Source organism: Macrobrachium nipponense, chromosome 9 (assembly GCF_015104395.2).
Source record: "Macrobrachium nipponense isolate FS-2020 chromosome 9, ASM1510439v2, whole genome shotgun sequence".
NCBI classification, from domain to species: Eukaryota; Metazoa; Arthropoda; class Malacostraca; order Decapoda; family Palaemonidae; genus Macrobrachium; species Macrobrachium nipponense.
Window position 1 is genome coordinate 11,752,421 of NC_061110.1, and position 18,004 is coordinate 11,770,424.

At 35.5% G+C, this 18,004-nt stretch overlaps 1 protein-coding gene across 1 annotated transcript; it reads right to left on the reverse strand.

The window, feature by feature from the left end:
- Positions 1–2,729: 2,729 nt before the first annotated feature.
- On the reverse strand, positions 2,730–16,885 carry LOC135218511 (cysteine--tRNA ligase, cytoplasmic-like). Its single transcript, XM_064254876.1, is given in 15 exon segments — positions 2,730–3,059; positions 3,062–3,130; positions 3,330–3,513; positions 4,040–4,145; positions 4,855–4,959; positions 6,610–6,756; positions 8,053–8,219; positions 10,103–10,179; positions 11,769–12,000; positions 12,635–12,796; positions 13,118–13,336; positions 13,932–14,055; positions 14,479–14,622; positions 15,404–15,589; positions 16,804–16,885. Coding segments are annotated over 14 exon segments (2,160 nt in total). The 5' UTR covers positions 15,580–15,589; positions 16,804–16,885; the 3' UTR covers positions 2,730–2,811.
- Between the last annotated feature and the right edge of the window lie 1,119 nt (positions 16,886–18,004).

The window sequence follows — 18,004 nt, forward strand, 5'->3', positions numbered from 1 at the left end:
GAAATTTTTGCACTTAAACGTTATTTATATGAAAATATTTCAAAACTGATAAAAGCTACAACCATGGGGTTGTCTTTTGTTGTATTGTGCATGAAATTGCGCACATTTCCATATATAAAACTTTATGTAACGGCAAATTTAAAAGGGTGCAAACATTAGGACAATCGCACGAAAAAAATTTATCGGAAGAAGTTATCGCACGAACGTAAGGAAAAAGTTTTTTCATAAATTCACCATAAATCGAAATATTGTGCTAGAGACGTCCAATTTGTTGCAAAATGAAGGCAAATGATTGAATATTACTATAATATAAGAATTTTAGCTTACAATTGCGTTTCTCGACCATTTCTGTAGAGTCAAAGTTGACCGAAGGAAGGTTGAAATTTTTTGCACATCGTTATTTATATGAAAATATTTCAAAATTGATATAAAAGCTACAATCATGAGTATTTTTAGTTGTATTGTGCATGAAATTGCGCACATTTTCATATATAATACTTCATGTAAAGGATAATTTAAAAAATGTGCAATAATTATGTCAAAGTGACGAAATAATTTCCGAGATGTGTCACTGATACTTTTTAGATGCGATATAACAAGAAATCGCGCTTGCGCGCCTGCGTAGCGATTGTAAACAAAACAACGCCTTGATCCGTGAACTCCCAGCATCCCCCAAGGCGCGTGATACAAAAGTTTTCGGCTGGTAGGCCTATAAGTATTTTTCCCGCGAATTTTTAAAAAAACTTTTTGAGCCGACGTATGATACGTCCAATCGGCATACGGAGACATTTTTGACTCGACGTTTAATACGTCCAATCGGCGTAAGAGGGTTAAATTACAAAATTTAGTTGCAAAAGATGTGATGTCCAGCAGCTGGAATATAGCCAGGATATATGATTTAGAATCGAGGAAAAGTTGGTCAAAAGCAGTAAGTAGGTAAGGAAGTTATGAGCATTAAACCCTGTAATAAGGCCTAGGAAACCATGCAAAACGTTTTTATGTAAAGACTAGACATGTAGGCATCTCAAGCATAGGAGAATGGAGTGAAGGCTTTTCACATGCGACTCTGTAAAGGGAAAAGATGATGCAAAGATTTTTTATTGGTAATTTAGATTCTTCAGTTTTAATTCTAACACAGACTTAAAAGTTCACTCTTTACAGTTAATTTACTTCCTGTTTTAGTTTGACCATTAGTGCAATTTTTAAAAAAGCTTATAACATAATTAACGTTTTATATAAACCACAGCCTTTCAGAATGTAATAATTTTAGTATGATTTGAGACTACAACCATGGATCTTCACCATTAGAGGAATTATTGCACAGAATGGGACTGGGGAAGTGACCAGAGAAATAATTTTAATGTACGAACAAACTGACCATCATTAAGAGAATTCATATGCAAGTGGGTTTCCATTTGTCTTGATCACTTCTAGCCTAAGCATATAAATAACCTCCTTACTGTACCATTCAGGTCTTTCGTATGTTGTGGAAAAATATATGTTGGTGATATTGCATTCAAGCATTCAAGTTTCATGCAACTTGGTATGTCTTTAGTTCTCATCTTCTCAGTTTGAAAGTGTTCCCTTTTGACAATTAGGGTGCTAATTTAATGAGGCCTATTAATGTAACTACCCAATAGTTTTTTATTCTTTTAGGGAATCCTTATGTCATGTAACTTTGGTATAGTGATCACTTACCAATACAGAAATTATTTTCTGTAATTTCCATATTAAATGTATGGTTTATTAGTAATTTTTTATCAATAAAAAAATTTCTTTCACTTGAAATGAAGCCTTTAACTGAATTTTCTATTTTTCCAACTTGAATGTAGAGTTTGGTATTAGGGTTCAGTGATTTTTGCAACTATTGAATGTAAAATTTTAAATTACTGAATTATTTTCATACATCAGTCCTGAAGAGCTGAAGAGGACCAAAATTATCAGCTGAAGCAATCCAGTAAATTAATGTATTTTTTGATCAGAAAAATGCCTTTCACTTTTTCAAGGTACGTATTTCAAGGTAAAGTAGTTAATACATATTGTCTGTTTGTGAAGAAAATTGTAATACACGAATAAAACAATTCGAGAATAAAAAAATTACTAAGGTTTTCAAATGAAAACTACCAATTGATTACTTAGTAGTATCATGAATGCAATCATTGTTTTGTGTAATACATCAGCCACGGCCAAATGGGCTCCTACAAATGGAAACACCAGTGCTCTATTCATTGATGGATGTACCCAGTGCCAAATTAGTTTGTACACAATGGTAAGTAATGTTATTACACAAAGTAATGGTATATGGTTTGGCCAAAAAATTAATTTTGGCATTTTAATTACAAAATTTTGTATATCAATACTGCTATCTCCTTTGGTATTAAAAACAAAAAAATTTTCAGTAACAAATAGAAAAGACAATTTTTGGCAAGTTGCACAAAGTCTGAATGAACAATGAATCTTGAGGTAGTGTCATAAAACTAATACCCAAGGTCATAAAGCTAAAAGTTTATCCATAAGTATTGTATTTCATGGCATGTTTTATGGCAAAGCTAGAAAAATAACTTTCTGGTTTCGTAAGTTTTCTGAAATACAATAATAGAAGATTATTTCAAATCACAATGTTATTTCAATCTATAATACTTAAAAAATGAGAGGCCACTCCCAAATAAAATTAAAATAAAACCAAATGTTTCCACGTACAGAATCTAATGGCACCTGATCTGAAGCATGATGGAGTACGTTCATTGGTCAAAAAAGAGATATTGGTTCTATAATTTAATAACTTGCAAAATGAATTATAACACATTTTCATTATGACTGCTGTTGCGCAAGCCACTTCTCATATTTTTTCTTTTGGGCTCCCATCTGCTGTCAGCTTCTTCGTGTTTGGCTTTTGGTTATTTCATTTCCATCCTTATCATGAGTAGGAATACCGTTCGCATCCCACTGACTGTATTCTGGTGTTTGAAACATGTCAACGGGATCCTTTACAACTTCCTTACTGGCTTGTTTTGCTGCTTGTTCAGCCTTCTTTTTCTCCTTTTCTTGTTTCTTGCAATTTGCTGTTCCTTCTTTGCTTGATTTCCTGCATGAGATTCAGCTGCATTCACTAACTTGATACAAGTAGCACCTGACCCTGAAGAAAAAAAAAAGGTTCATTAATAAAGCAGAGAGACTTGCACAGAGTATGGCTTACACAATTCCTTAATTTCATTTAGGTATGGAAATTAAGGTATGGTAATATGTAGTATAAGTGAAAACGTGTATAGTGTTCTATACAACAAAATTTAATTTCTCTCTGAAATGAAAAGAAAGCATTTTCAATTTACCATCATCTCTGTCCTCTAGCCTTACTCCAAGTGGTGGCAAGAGTTCATCTCGTATGCTGTCGCACAGTCCTAAAAGCTGTCGCTGGAGACTGGCAACATCCAAGCTCTGATCTCTAGAATACTGACGGAGCTGTTCTCTCACCTTACCCAACACCTCAGCTACTTCAATTAACTTATCCGAACCCTGGAAAACAACAAGGGAAAAAGTTGGTGTCTCCATTCCTCTTTTAGCTGTCGGTGCACTTTATGTAGTGCGAATGTAGGTATTACTTGAGATTTTTTGCTGCATCGCTTTGGCCCATAACTGGGATTCCTTTCATTCCTTTTACTGTACCTCTGTTCATATTCTCTTTCACCTTACTGTCCCTCTTCCAACAATTGATTTATAGTGCAACTGAGAGGTTTTCCTTCTGTTACACCTTTCAAACCTTTTCTACCCTTATCATTATCCTCAGGCCTATCAAGTGATGAGTTTTTTTTACTTTAATCCCCCATAAAGAGTACATACCATTATATACAGCAGACAGAACTAATTTTATTCAGCAACTCTTTGGCCCCCTTACATTTTCTTTCTTTCACTTTTTCGTAAGTTCCCCTTAATATTTTTAAACATTCAGATAAACTTTAACATATGAAGACTTGCCATATACAGTACTCATTTAAAAGGCACAATTTGTCAAATGAAAATATATCCTACATGAAACGCTTACCTGATTTCCAGATGCTGACTGGTCCCCTACACTCACTCCAAACATGGTCATCATTTTGCTAACATAGCTATTAATGTTTACCATCAACTGGGAATTAACCTGCAAAACAAACAGGAAAAATTGGCTTACAATGAACAAAACAAAAACATGATCACATCAACCTTATCAATCACAGGGAGACCTATTAATGTCCTTAGATTTGTAATTTAATGTCTTATAGACAAGTACAGGAGTAGCTAAGAGGAAACTATATGGAGTCTTAGCTACCATGGTCTTTCAGCATGTCTCAGGACTCTATACCACTAATATACCTTTGTGATATCCTGATTTGCTCTGGTAATTTTGATCATTCTGGCTCATTTTCATTCAGTTTTGATTCACTCCTGCCAATTCTTTTCATTATATCCAGTCTCTCCAATTCATCTGTACTTCCTTTTATCTTATTAAAAGACCATAATTATGTAATTCCACAGGTGATGAAGCAGGCCATCCAATCTCTTCTTCCTCCTGGTTCTAAATGTGACTAAAAAGTTATTCATATTCCAGGCTGCACAGTTGTTATTCTCTAAATGTTAGTCCTGATAAGGCAGGAATGAAAAAAGCAGGTTAAGGTTTAAAAAATAAAAAAAAAAAGTTACTTTTGAACAATTGCTTACATTAAATTATAATTTACAAGGTGGTATGAACCCTGAGCAGATAGCAAAATGGTATTATAGTGCTGCACATGGCATACATTACACAGCAAACAACTATGAAGCCGTATAGTTAAGAAGCAATATGCAAACTGGACACTTAAAAAAAACCACCTTAGCAGTTGTTTATTCATTATATTTATTGCTTTCTGCGTTATCATATCCCTGATGTGGTCGAGGGCAGTCCTCGTGTCAATGTTATCACAGAGTGCTTTATGTACACCAGTTCTGTAAGACATAGTGAGGACAACTCGTTTCACTTCTGCACGCTCATGAATACTAATTTACACCCAATAAATTTACAAAACTACCAGCAAAGGTCTTACAGTGAATGTAGGGCAGAGAAATTACTGAAGGCTTAGAACTTTCTAGATAAAAAGAAGTTTTTGTTAAAAAATTTTCAATTGATTAACTACGTACTTTGTTATTTCAAAACACGACCACAACATAAAAGAAGTTTGAAGTAGCCACCTTCAACAAAAAAACATTATATTGAACACATTATGCTTTTAACATACAGCAGCCCCACCCCCTTAACAATTGCAAATTAATCATTTGCAACCATGTCATTCTTGCCTTCTGGACATGAAAGTTCAAGCAAAAATTTAATGGACAACACATACAAATTAAAACAATTGTGGGGGTTTTAACAAAATCTTCATTTATGGATGATGCTTGCTCAACATGTCTCACAAAATACCTCAACTAACAATGTGTTGCAGTCATTGTACACTCAGTTTTTTTTTTTTTTTTTTTTTTGGAGCCATGTGTTTTCTTCCATTTACTTTGTAGTACGTATTTAAATATCGGCCTGAAGGATCATTTAAAGGAGGTAATAGTGCCCTAAATTAGCACCAGACAGAGCTGTAAGAATTCTCCGTAAGTGGCCTTAAACTGAAAACCCATTCTAGTTGAGTGGCCTTAAACTGAATACCCATTCTCCTTGAGTGGCCTTAAACTGAATACCCATTCTCCTTGAGTGGACTTAAACTGAATACCCATTCTTCCTTGCGTGGACTTAAACCTGAATCACCCATTCTCCTTGAGTGGCCTTAAACTGAAACCCAGCAACTCTTAAGAAGCTGATAAGAGGAGAAGGAGCATTTTCCCAGTGAAATCGTTTGTTCTGACAAAACACACAACTGCCAGGCCATGCATAATGGAGAAAAGGTGTGATCAACCATAAAGCCAACAAAGGAGCACATGTAATTCTTGTTGTGTGCTATTGCTGTGAGCCACATGATGAAAGTCCTACGTACTTGATTTATAAGTTAGGCAACCAACCCTTGAGTAATGAAAAGCAAAGACAAGAAGCACTTGTGTACTGCTTGTGTACTGGGTGTTCAACTTCTGGAGCTAGATAGCCAAGCCTTTATTTCTGGAACACTTTCAGACACGTTTCATCCCTGAGATGTGCATTTAAAATACCTGGCAGATAGGGGGGTGGGGGTGTTCATCCCAAACAATCCACGATACATCAAGGTTCATATGGTCACAAAAGAGGGAGTACAGGTGGCCTCCCCTCCCTCAATAACCTATGGTGGGTAGGACTATGAAGATTAAGAAAAGGAGGGGTAGCTTCACTTTTTCCAGAATATCACCCATAAATTGGGTAATGAGGTAGATGGTCTATCATCCTGTAATTATTTTTTGCCTCATCAGCTTCCAGTGATATCTGCTAGTTGACAGTGTTTACTTTCTCTCGTTTCTTGAATTATTAGTTTTATATTGCCCAAACAGAGCAAGCAACTCAAGTTCGTCAAAATAGACACTGACTAAAATTGTTATAATAATGTTCTACTACTCCATAGGATCATGGTTGAGAGCATGGTAGAGAGTCACTTGTAGTAAACTTCAGTACAACATTAACAAACAAACCTTGCATTGTCATAGACTTCCAGTAATCTTACTTCTGCAGGCATCCACACCTCACTTGTGCAGCCAGTCCTCCTCAACAGGTCTTGAACGTTGAGGTTAAATTCGCTTATCATTTTGTGGAATTGACGGGGCCCCTTCCATGGTGTCCTACCAGAATTTATAACAAATTTTGTAATAACATCATCACAAAAGAAAGGTTAAAGATAAACTACTAAAGCTTCCTTGAACAGCAAAGTCAAAATATTAAAATAACATACAGGATCAAATCAAGAAGAATGTTTTGTTACTCTTATCAAATAGTACCTCTAACGAGGCCTTTCTTATTTGTTTTCCCTAACTTTACTTACAAAAGTGCAACTTCAGATATTTGCAATTGTCTTTTTATGAATATACCTTTGGCAAGATTTGGTCCAGTAGTTGAAGCATGGTAACAATTGTTTGCATTCCCTTTTCCTTTAATAACTAGGACAGGTGTGAGGTTGATTAGAAGTGGAATTTTAACAGACTTCAGGTTTGTTCTTCCCACCCAAAAATGCCAGCTTCCCAGTTAAGTTTGTGAGCCGGAAGGATGACTTCTATAACTATTTATGCAGCCTGGCATTTGATGGCAAGGTTAACAAGGGCCAATGGATGAGTTTGGCTGTAATAGCCTTGCTCTAAGAAATGCAGAGGAACCCTATTTTTCTGACTGAAATGGGAATACTTTGCATGAAAATAAGCTATTCAAATTGCAATAACTGATAATTGCTGGTTGCTAGTTAACTACCTTGTTACCAAGCTTTAATAATTGGACCAGCTTCTGCCAAAGGTATATACACATTAAAGGTTTGCGTTCTTGCTTTGGCCTGTTCAACTAAAATATTTTTTATATCTACCTTTGCAGATAAAATTTTTTTATACAATCTACACTTAATGACATTAAGCTTTAGTCCTGCAACAGAATATGATAGAACTCCTTGTACTTATTCTTGAAAAAATAACTCTCCTTTGTAAAGATTAAACCTACATTTTCCCTAAAAATGCAGCATTCCATAGCTCTACCTAACACTGTAAGTACTGCACTTGAAATCAAAATTAGGAAATATAAAAAAATCAAACAAAATAATAAAAAAAGGTATGATTTTGAGTTCTTCCAAATATCAGTAGAAGCTTATATGCAAAATCTAGGGATTCTTAACTGTCATGCATAAAATATGCCTTATCATATTAAACATATAAAGGAAGTCCTAACACTAGGATCCAGGGTGAAACTCTGAAATAAAAATAGACCATAAAATAGCATAGGATGCCACTACATATTAGAATGCTATATACCCGAAAAGAGAAGACTACAAAACCAAGAGAAGAAGAGAAGACTAAAGAAAAGGATGAGCCTCATTAATCATGCAGACAAATAGCAAACTTCCATAGGAAAAACTATCTATCATTTATTTTGAAACTCACGAGCTATAATCTAAAGTGTCCTTCCACGAATGTAGCAGGAAGGCAATGCGCAGGTGAGATGCAGAGGTTTCCTCGAGGGCCTTCTTAATAGTAATGAAGTTTTTGAGACTCTTGCTCATTTTACAACCATCAATGTGTAAGTGGCCTGTGTGCAGGAAGTACCTAACCTGAAAGAATAAATCTCAAGTTAGTCAAAATCATCTCTTATTTGGCACTGAATAAAACTCATTCTTTCCCTTCTGTTTCCTTTTCCCTACGGCTGGATTACAGAAAGGACTTTGAGCTGGCCAGTTCTGTAGACCATTAAAAAATACTAATTTACAACAAATTTGCTCTAGTTTTCCAAGTACAGTGGTACCTCGAGATACGAAATTAATCCATTCTGAGGCGGCCTTCGTATTATGAGTTTTTCGTATCTTGGAACACATTCTACAAGTAAAATGGCTAATCCGTTTCAAGCCCTCCAAAAAACACACCCCCTAAATTATATTTCCAGGCCTAAAACACATGTTCTAGGGTTACAACGCCGATCCGACGGAAGAAATATGACTCCAAAAAGGCAAAATACTGTACATACTTGAGTAATATTCAACTGCATGTAATGTTCAACCCCATTTTATTAGGACTTTAGCATATGTCCCTTAGCAATAAGCCTAGCCTATGTTAGCGGTTGCTACTGTAGCCTAGTCTATGATTCTGACATCTAAACCTAAGAGGTAAAAGCTTAGAATATGCCAATAAAATGTATAAATAATCAGTATGTACTCATTTCAAATAATTATTAATTAATCATTAACTATAATACACAAACAAACAAACCTTCCGATCGATTGTTACATTCAGCTCTTACCCGTCTTACGAGCGCCAAGCAACCATTTTCCCTAGCATACAGTAAGCCATAAATTGTCATTAGTATATCTCTCTTCAACTAATGAAACTACCAAACAGTATAATAACCATTCATTTCTATTCCTTATTCTATCTTTACCTAATGAAGATACCGAGCTACTGACAGCTATAATGAAACATACGTATACGTAACGTAATAATAAAACACAAGAAGAATTCTAAAAAATACGTATTTGTTGGCAGTCTGATTTATTTATATTTTAGATATCTAATTCACAATCTTTTTTATTAAATGTATTGCATGTACTCATTTCAAATAACTATTAAGTAACCATAAACTATAATAAACAAACAAAAAAAGCTTCCAAACGTCTGATTACATCCAGCACTTACGAGTATCGAACGATCGACAAGCAATCACTTTACACAGTAAGCCATAAATTTTCATTATCTCTCTTCAACTACTGAAACTACCAAACAGGATAATAACCATTCACTTCTATTCTTTATTTTATCTTTACCTAATGTTTTTTTTTATTAAATGTATTGCATGAATAAGTTTTTCAATTTACAGCATCCTTTTACCAATAGAATACTTAAAGCACAAGGGGTAGATGCTGACCAATAGGAGAGCAGGACCTTATGGGGTGACTAGCATCAGGAACCAATGGGAGAGAGGGAGGATGGTGGCGAGTTTACTCAGTTGGCGGCGCGGGAGTTTTAAAATGGTTCTCGGTGGTCCGGGCGAATCTCGGGACTTTACAGCAACAACCTTTCGTATCTTGGAAACTTTTCGTATGTAGAGCAGTAAAATTTTTCGCATTGGCTTTCGTATCTCGAGTTTTTCGTAAGTAGAGCCTTTCGTATCTCGAGGTACTACTGTACTGTATGCAGAAAACATATAAGAATATTTTGAAAGAGAATTTATGATTTTAAAATACCCTTAGACTTCAAGCATCAGTTCTAATGAGAGTCTGAATTAATAATCAAACAGACTCTACTAAACACTTAACTTCCAAATACTTTCAACATCCTTGAGTGTTTAAAATGATGTAAGGTACCAGACTCCACTAATCATGCACTAACATACACCTTGATCCAGTATATGAAATGATTAAGAAAGGTTCAACTAATAATTTACACTTTCCTTACACATGAAATTACTAAATCTATAACTATAAAAAGGAATAGTATAACATACCCAATAGTCATTATTATAATAAGCCTCTGACTGCGCAAGTTCATTGTCATGGTGAGGAAACTTGAGATCAACACCACCTGTGCACAGAAAAAACGAAATGTCATAAACAATTGAACTTACTACACTATTCTCAAAAATCTACTATAAGGCAGAAAATATTAAAAATAAGTTTTAATTTCAGATTAATACTACTAGGTAGTTGAAATTCCTATCTCTCATAAGACTAAATATTTTTAGATAACTAAGTACAGTAATTGTGTGTACATCTGAATGGCGAGCTATTTCAGTTTTATCCAACAAAAGATTTTCTGACATAACAAAACAAGAAAGACAAAGGAATACATGGCTTAACCTCTCCAGCTACATGTAGGCTGTCTTAAAGCACCTGGAATACGTCAACATTAAAACATTCATGCGTGCTTTACATGATCTACAGTTGTGTGTGTGTTGAAGGTTCACTGCAGCATCCCTTCTACAGACGTACTGATTTCAACCGTGCCCCTTTGTCTCTCCCTTACCTAGATGTAGAGTTTCTTTAACTTTGTATTGTATCTTCTGCAGTGCACTGTAGTCAGTAAAAATTGTTCTTTGCAATGTTCTAAATGGCTCCAACTGCACTGCCTTATGCTTTTACTTTTCTTCCTTTTCCTTCAGTCTCTGGCCATTTACCAGCACAAGTTCTATACCTTATTCCTCACCTAAATTCTTATTCATGAACAATCCTTGAGAAGCACCCTTTAAATGCTCAGCATTAAAAATAAATTTTCAACATGTCTTGGTCTGACTGTCACTCCTGGTTGTAAACCAGTAACCAATAACAGTAGAAAATAATCTTTTATTTACAGTTGTCACCAGCTATTCGTGGACTCACGATTCGTGGTCTTGTCTATTTGCAGATTTTTCTAAGGACCGAGAGACTCAGAGGTCTGGAAAAACTAACACCTATTAATAATAATAATCTAAGGACCGTATATACCCATTATTTGTGGAAAATTTGCTTATTGGTGGTATTTTTCACTGAGAAATATTCACAAATTACTGCATTTTTTGTAATAAAACTATTAAAATACTTGCGTATAAGCATTTATAGTTTTTTTTTAATATTTTGAATATCAAAATAGTAGGCAGTTCTGAGCATTTTTAGAGATGTTTTAAGTATTCGCGGATTTTAGCTATTTGTGGGGGTGTCTGGTACCCAAACTCCCCTGAATATGGGAGTCTACTGTACTCACCCTGTGAAGCTACTACTTTTAAAATACTCTACATAACTGTTATCATACAGCAGCTGAACTGGAACCCACCAAATAAATTTCTGAGCTATTACAGGGCTAATTCAAAGGACCCATTCTTAAATGCATAAAAGAAATAAGTCCCATAATATTTGACCCTGGACAAACAGAAAGAAAGAAAGAAAAGGAAATAGACGAGGATAAAAGACAAATGCTGCCTGAAGCCAAAAGGAACCAGCAAAACTAGTACTAGTTCTGTTTACAGTGTGCCATGTTATGCATGCTTTATACACTACCTATGCTGGGATAAATAACTCAATGAACTAAAAATTTCATATACCCATACTAATTTTATAAATTACAGAGGACAACAAAAGGTTAAACACAAGCACATTTCTAAAATATAGCTTTAATGGGCCCTGCACGATATCACCAACCTGAATGAATGTCCATCGATTCTCCTAGTATAGCCGACGCCATTGCCGAACACTCTATATGCCACCCGGGGCGCCCTTGCCCCCAAGGAGAAGGCCAAGCTGGTTCACCCGGTTTAGAAGCTTTCCAGAGTGCGAAGTCATTGGGGCTCCTTTTCTCCTGAGCATTGCCTGTAGAAAGGGAGCCCTCACCTTCCTCTAATGCTTCCTGGTTTCCATAGGCCTCTGGGACAAGCTGTTTGAAAATAGAAAGGCTTCCTTAGCTGCAACTACTAATCCATATTTCTTTAATCAATGCAGGCACAAAATTTTAGACTCTTAAGAGGAGCATATTGAATGCCAATGATAACATTTTTACATGCTTTGCCAAGTCATATATCCCAAAATTATACCAATAGTCCAAATAACTCAAAAGCTGGGGGCTAAGTCTTGCTCCAACAATGACATCTTTCTTGTGCAGGGTTTCAGTCATCAAGAAATAAATTTTGCATAAAATTACCACTGTGCAATATAGACCCATGACACAGAAAATTAGGTTACTTCCAGAATATGCATTATCTTAATCAGAGAGGTTAGACAGCAAGACTGAAGAAAGGAACCTGAATGGCAGTAAAATGAGGCGATCTATCACATCACAAAAAATATTAACATGAAAGAATTTCTAAAAAAAAAAATTACAAAAATCATGATTGGTGCCTCTCCTTACAGAAAGAAGCCATCAGCTTAAACTTTCTGATAACATATAAGCTAGATGACTGGGGCTTATTGGGCTACTTACAAATCACTCCAAAGTACCAGAATTCTTAAACAATCTGATACAAAACTAAGTAAATAACATGCCTATATAAACAAAACAACCCAGCACTCACCTTGGCATAATAATGATTTGGATCCGAGTCAAATTTACCCACATCAAAATAAACAGAACCGCCCGATTCATAGGCATACCCATTATCGATAATCTTCTTGACATAATCTACAATCTGAGGAACATACTCTGACACTCTTGTTACTGTATCAGCTGGAAGAACCTGAAAGATTTTAGTGATGCAAAATATTACTGATAAGAAGTGCGAAGTTTCCTACCGTGCATAAACAACTCAAGATATATAGTACATACTTGTACACACACTCTATCTGAATACCAATTTCCTTTGATCATTTGCAACTATATTTAAATATATTTCTCATATCTACACCCAGTTTACTCATTTTTTAAACTTACAAGCTTCAATTTGTGGCTACTTTCCTAGCATGTCGATGGTCTTTTTGGATTGTTCTATGTAAATATGTGAACATTTTCAATAATAGAATAGAAATTTTAATAGCATATATTCCCCTCAGATACTCACATTTAAGGCTTCCATATCTTTATTAAACTCTTCTTCGTAGTGGCGAGGCAAATCAGAGAATATGGAATTATCAGTGACATCTTTCCCCTTCTGACGGTCTAACCACTCCCCCAATACGCTGCTTGAGATGACAAGGAGTTCCTTTTGCTTTTCAGAAACCTCCTCAGGGCTCTTGTTGTTCTTGACACAATCTCTCAGGGAGTCTACAACCGCTTTAACCTGTTTATTAGAATTACATATAATAGAACATTAACCAAGTCCGCAACATATACAATATATAACAAAAGTACAATAAAAATGACTTCAACATTTAGCAACATACACCTTCTCCAAAGTATATAAATAACAAACCTTTAACTTTGAAGGGCAAGTCTACATAAGTACAGTTACAATATTCCCCACTTCCTATACAATAAAAACAGAGCCATGCAAGCCCTCCATTTTCCTCAGACTTTTAAACAAGTAATCCTATAGTAATCATCACGGGTAACTATATGGGCAATTGCCAGGATAACAGGAAGGCAGAGGGCACCAAAGGATGTCAAAGCACTATCAACAACAACTCCAACGACTTATAAAATAAGATGGTGAGCGGCAGCAAGATCCCCTGTAGACCACCAAGAAGCATCAGTAAAAGGAGAACACTAAGGCAAAAATATACAAAACTGGAGATATCAGACACAATGCCTGGGTCTGTTTTACATGGAATAAGGCAAATTATGATTACGAATGGGTTTTTGTACTAAAACATGCAACTATTGCATCCACAAATAAATAACATGTTATTCAACACAGCTACATACTTGACTCTCACCTTAAGAACTTCATCCATCAACATTTTCCGTTTGTCAGGATCGGTCGTAGTGGCTATGACTGCATTATGATGTTCCATTGCAGCAGCAACATCCTCATACAGTTGCTCCATAGATGTAAGAGCTCTAAAAGTTTTGATAGTTTGATCATGTGACTCACAATAAATACCTTATATGATGCAGTTGACAAAGAGATTTAAGTTACTGATTGCTCAAAGAACAACAAACCAAAATGCTTGAAAAATACAATAAATGATACTTGATAGTATGACAAGTATATTGTAAAAACATCAGCTTCAGCAAAGCTATCCTTTTCTTGCATAATCCTGTAAAAACAAGTACGTAATGGACTACTGTAGCGAGACCTGGAAGCCAACACTGTTCAGCTGAATTCCATTACAATCAATCTCCTTAAAAATATCTTATTCAGTTGTCAGAGCTACTACAAATACTACTATTATTGACTTAACAAGACCTGCAAACTAAGATACTCTACTCTCACATGACAAATTAAGACCAACTTTAAAGAAAATAATTAATGAACCTTACTTTTCATATTCCTTCACCAAGTACCTAGTCCTTGCCCTCTTGATAATTTTATCATCAATATCTGTGACATTCATGACATAGTTGACTGGATAACCGAAATAATCCTGTATAACGCGACGAAGAATGTCAAAGCTGACATAGGACCTGCAAAACAGAATGTGTCAACAAATGCAACAATGTTAAAACGGAGTTGAAAACCATATGAAATGACAGCCATGTTGTACTAACTATGGTTTGGATGTGCATCACTTTGTTGCAATGTTATTACATCAAAATATATAAATTTTACTCTTAAAAAAGATAAAAACAGTATTTGTCATGAGAAACTTCACCTCAAACTCTTAACATAATCTATATTGTAATTTTCCAGTATATTTCTCATTAAACCTGACACACATTTCAAGTTTTACTCAGAAATGTTATACTGTACTCTAATAAAATAAAAATTGTTTATATTACAAGAGTTAGTGATGTGTTGCCCTTAAAGTAGTACACCTATTACAAATATACTGCAGTACAGGCAGTCTCAGGTTAACAGTGGAGGCTCTGCTCCCGGCCAAGAGCCGATAACCGAAAATTGTTGTTAACTGGAACATAATAATAATTATGGTAATAAGTGGCATTTACGATGCCGTGAGCTCAGATAAACCACTTAAGAGATCCATTTACTAGTTATCGGCATTGATAAACTGCTTAATGACACCAATAACCGGCTTACTGACACCAAAAGTCACTTACTGGCACTGAAAATATGGTTAACCATTGATAGCCAAGTGCCCATAACATCGAAAACACTGTTAAGCGATGCTGCCAGTAAGCATGGACTATTGTAATACTAAAAACATACCAAACCTACTACTAACCCTCACAAATCTAATTAAAAATGAAAACTGCCCCTCAAAAATGAGCGGTATTTGACTCATACCTGGCATGACCCATGTGAGAATCATCGTAGACGGTGGGTCCACAGCTGTACCACGTAACCACCTTTCCCTGAGGAACAAACAACTCCTTTTGCCGAGTTAGGGAATTATATAAATGTAATCTTGGAGATTCAACCCCTGCAGGAGGCGACCACTTAGGATCTGGCCGCTTTGGCATTATTAAGATTCTGTAAGAGAGAATCTTTAATAGAATGCAAAATGTCACTTGAATAAAAATCACTGTTCCAGGTATAAGATTCACAATCACAAATATTTGCAGAACAGCATTTCTTTTCTAGACTTACAGTTCTAGTTTACGGACTCACAACTTCAATTGCACACCTTGAAGTGCCTATGTAAGTAATCTAAATTTTCACTTAAGATGATGAATCTATTACAATAATTTAATTACCAACTGATTTGGATTAAGTTCTAAACAATACAAGTTTCAAGTATTTAGCCATATTATAGGAGCGGATGCAGGGTAGGAAGAGTAGGCATGAGAAACCCTTACATTTCCTAGAATGCTACATCCTAACCTAACCAGACCTTACCTTCCTAAACTAACTTAGGGCACCATAGGCTGACCTGGATGTGAGGTTTGGCCACACCCCCAAGTAACACTAAATATCCCTGTCTCCCTGCTCTGCATACTACCCAGAATATAAAAGTATCATATAATTGGTCACCAGGGTAAAATACCGAATGGCTGGCCTCTATTGTAGCGCAACTACCCTCCCTTAAATATACTTTACCACATCCAGGATAGACATTAGTCAAGAGCCAGCGTCCTTCGAAGCAACACCTCAAGACCTCTACTTTCCTCTCAAAATAGCTAGTAAGTTTTCTGGTATTTCTACAGAAGCACTCCGCACGGACTGCAGTAGGTAAAACTGCATAGAAAAACTGCAACTGCCATAGTCTAGGCTGCCACGGATAAGTACCCTAGATCTACCTTAATGCCATGGGTAAGTAAGTACAAGGTAGTAGGTAATTTCCAATTTTAGGGAAGGTGGTTGCACTATGGTAGAGGTGGCCGGCAGGTGGCCATTCAGTATTTTACCCTATTGTAATAATTCATCCATAGCTAGGCCCCATTGCCAACCTAATGATACGTGTTGAAGTTGCCTAGCTGGTAAAAGTTTACTCTAAACAATCAACAAGGTTAAAATAAATAAAATAATGACTGAAAGTAAAAATAAAAAATACCGGAACGCCTAGGTACTACCTGGGTTGGTAAGCCGACAGGAACAGACTGACAGCAATCTACCTCGCCCATATAATTTTAAACAACCCAATAATCTGCAGGAAATTCTTTCTCCTTTTCAAACCCAACAGCAATCGCAAATTCGCACGTCTATAATCATTCAAAACAACCTTAATCTACGATATGTAACGTTACCTTGGTTCCGCACCTTCAGGCAATACCCAAACTCTTATGTCAGTAGTCCTATTGTTGACACGTGGTAATATTCCACGGTGTGGCAAACGAGAAACTGGTGAAAAGATATTGTGTTGTATCTATAAAATCCATCTTTTTGTGTTTTTATTCTCTATATCTCATCTCACAAAATACATGTATTGCTATGTAATTATGTATTAAATCTTAAAAATAATTGGATTTAAGTCTCGGATCTCTACTATGTCGCCGATACAATAGGTAATTGGGAAGAAAAAATCTAGAAAAGGAAAATCCTCGACACCAGAATTAAAATTGTAACATGAAGCTTTATATAAAAAATCATCTGTATCCTAACGGTATCGATCATATGAATTAACGGCATTTGACAGACAAACCAAATGAACAAGTTACCATCATCTCTATTCACCGTGCGAACTTCTGGCAGGTAGAAAACTATTCGTCAAGCGCATTCTACCATTATATGTTTTAAGCTGTGTGATTTAGTCTGATTTGGCTATATATTAGCTGGAACATGATAATTCTTTATTTAAAACATACTTATCTAAAGTATCTGAACGATATGGGTAAAAACTCTGATCATGTTGTATTCCAATATGGTTGAAGTTAACAATTTCCAAATATGCCATATGTTGTAACATTTAGATATTACTTTAATCATGGATTAGATTTGGCGTTCGTCTGTTAGTATAAAATGTTTGAGATATCTAACAGTTGCTTTGCGAATTATCTTATTTCATAACATACTTAGATCAAGTTTATTGTCTCAGCTGTAATCCACAGTAGAATGCGCGTTAGGTACACATGTTAGTATGACGCAAGATTTAAATCACCAAGTTGGAATGCGCTCAAAAGAACACGTCATTTTTTCCAGATTGCACGACTGACGCAATTACTTTTTCTTCAGATTTCCTGTTTATTGCTTATATATTTCACGATCTACCCATCTATAATATGCATATACTATATGCTATTGTTTAAGTGTATTCAGTTTTAATTTGCTGATCTTTCCAATTCACGGAAAAAGATAATTGGACTTCCTACACAGCTTAAGGTTAATCTTTTCTCAGGCTATCTACTACCTGTGCTTAGCTCAGGTCAGATTAAAGGAAAAAAAGTTTTATTGAGGAAAACAGCATGATTTAATTATAGTTACTGCTGTATCATTACAAACTCACTCTTA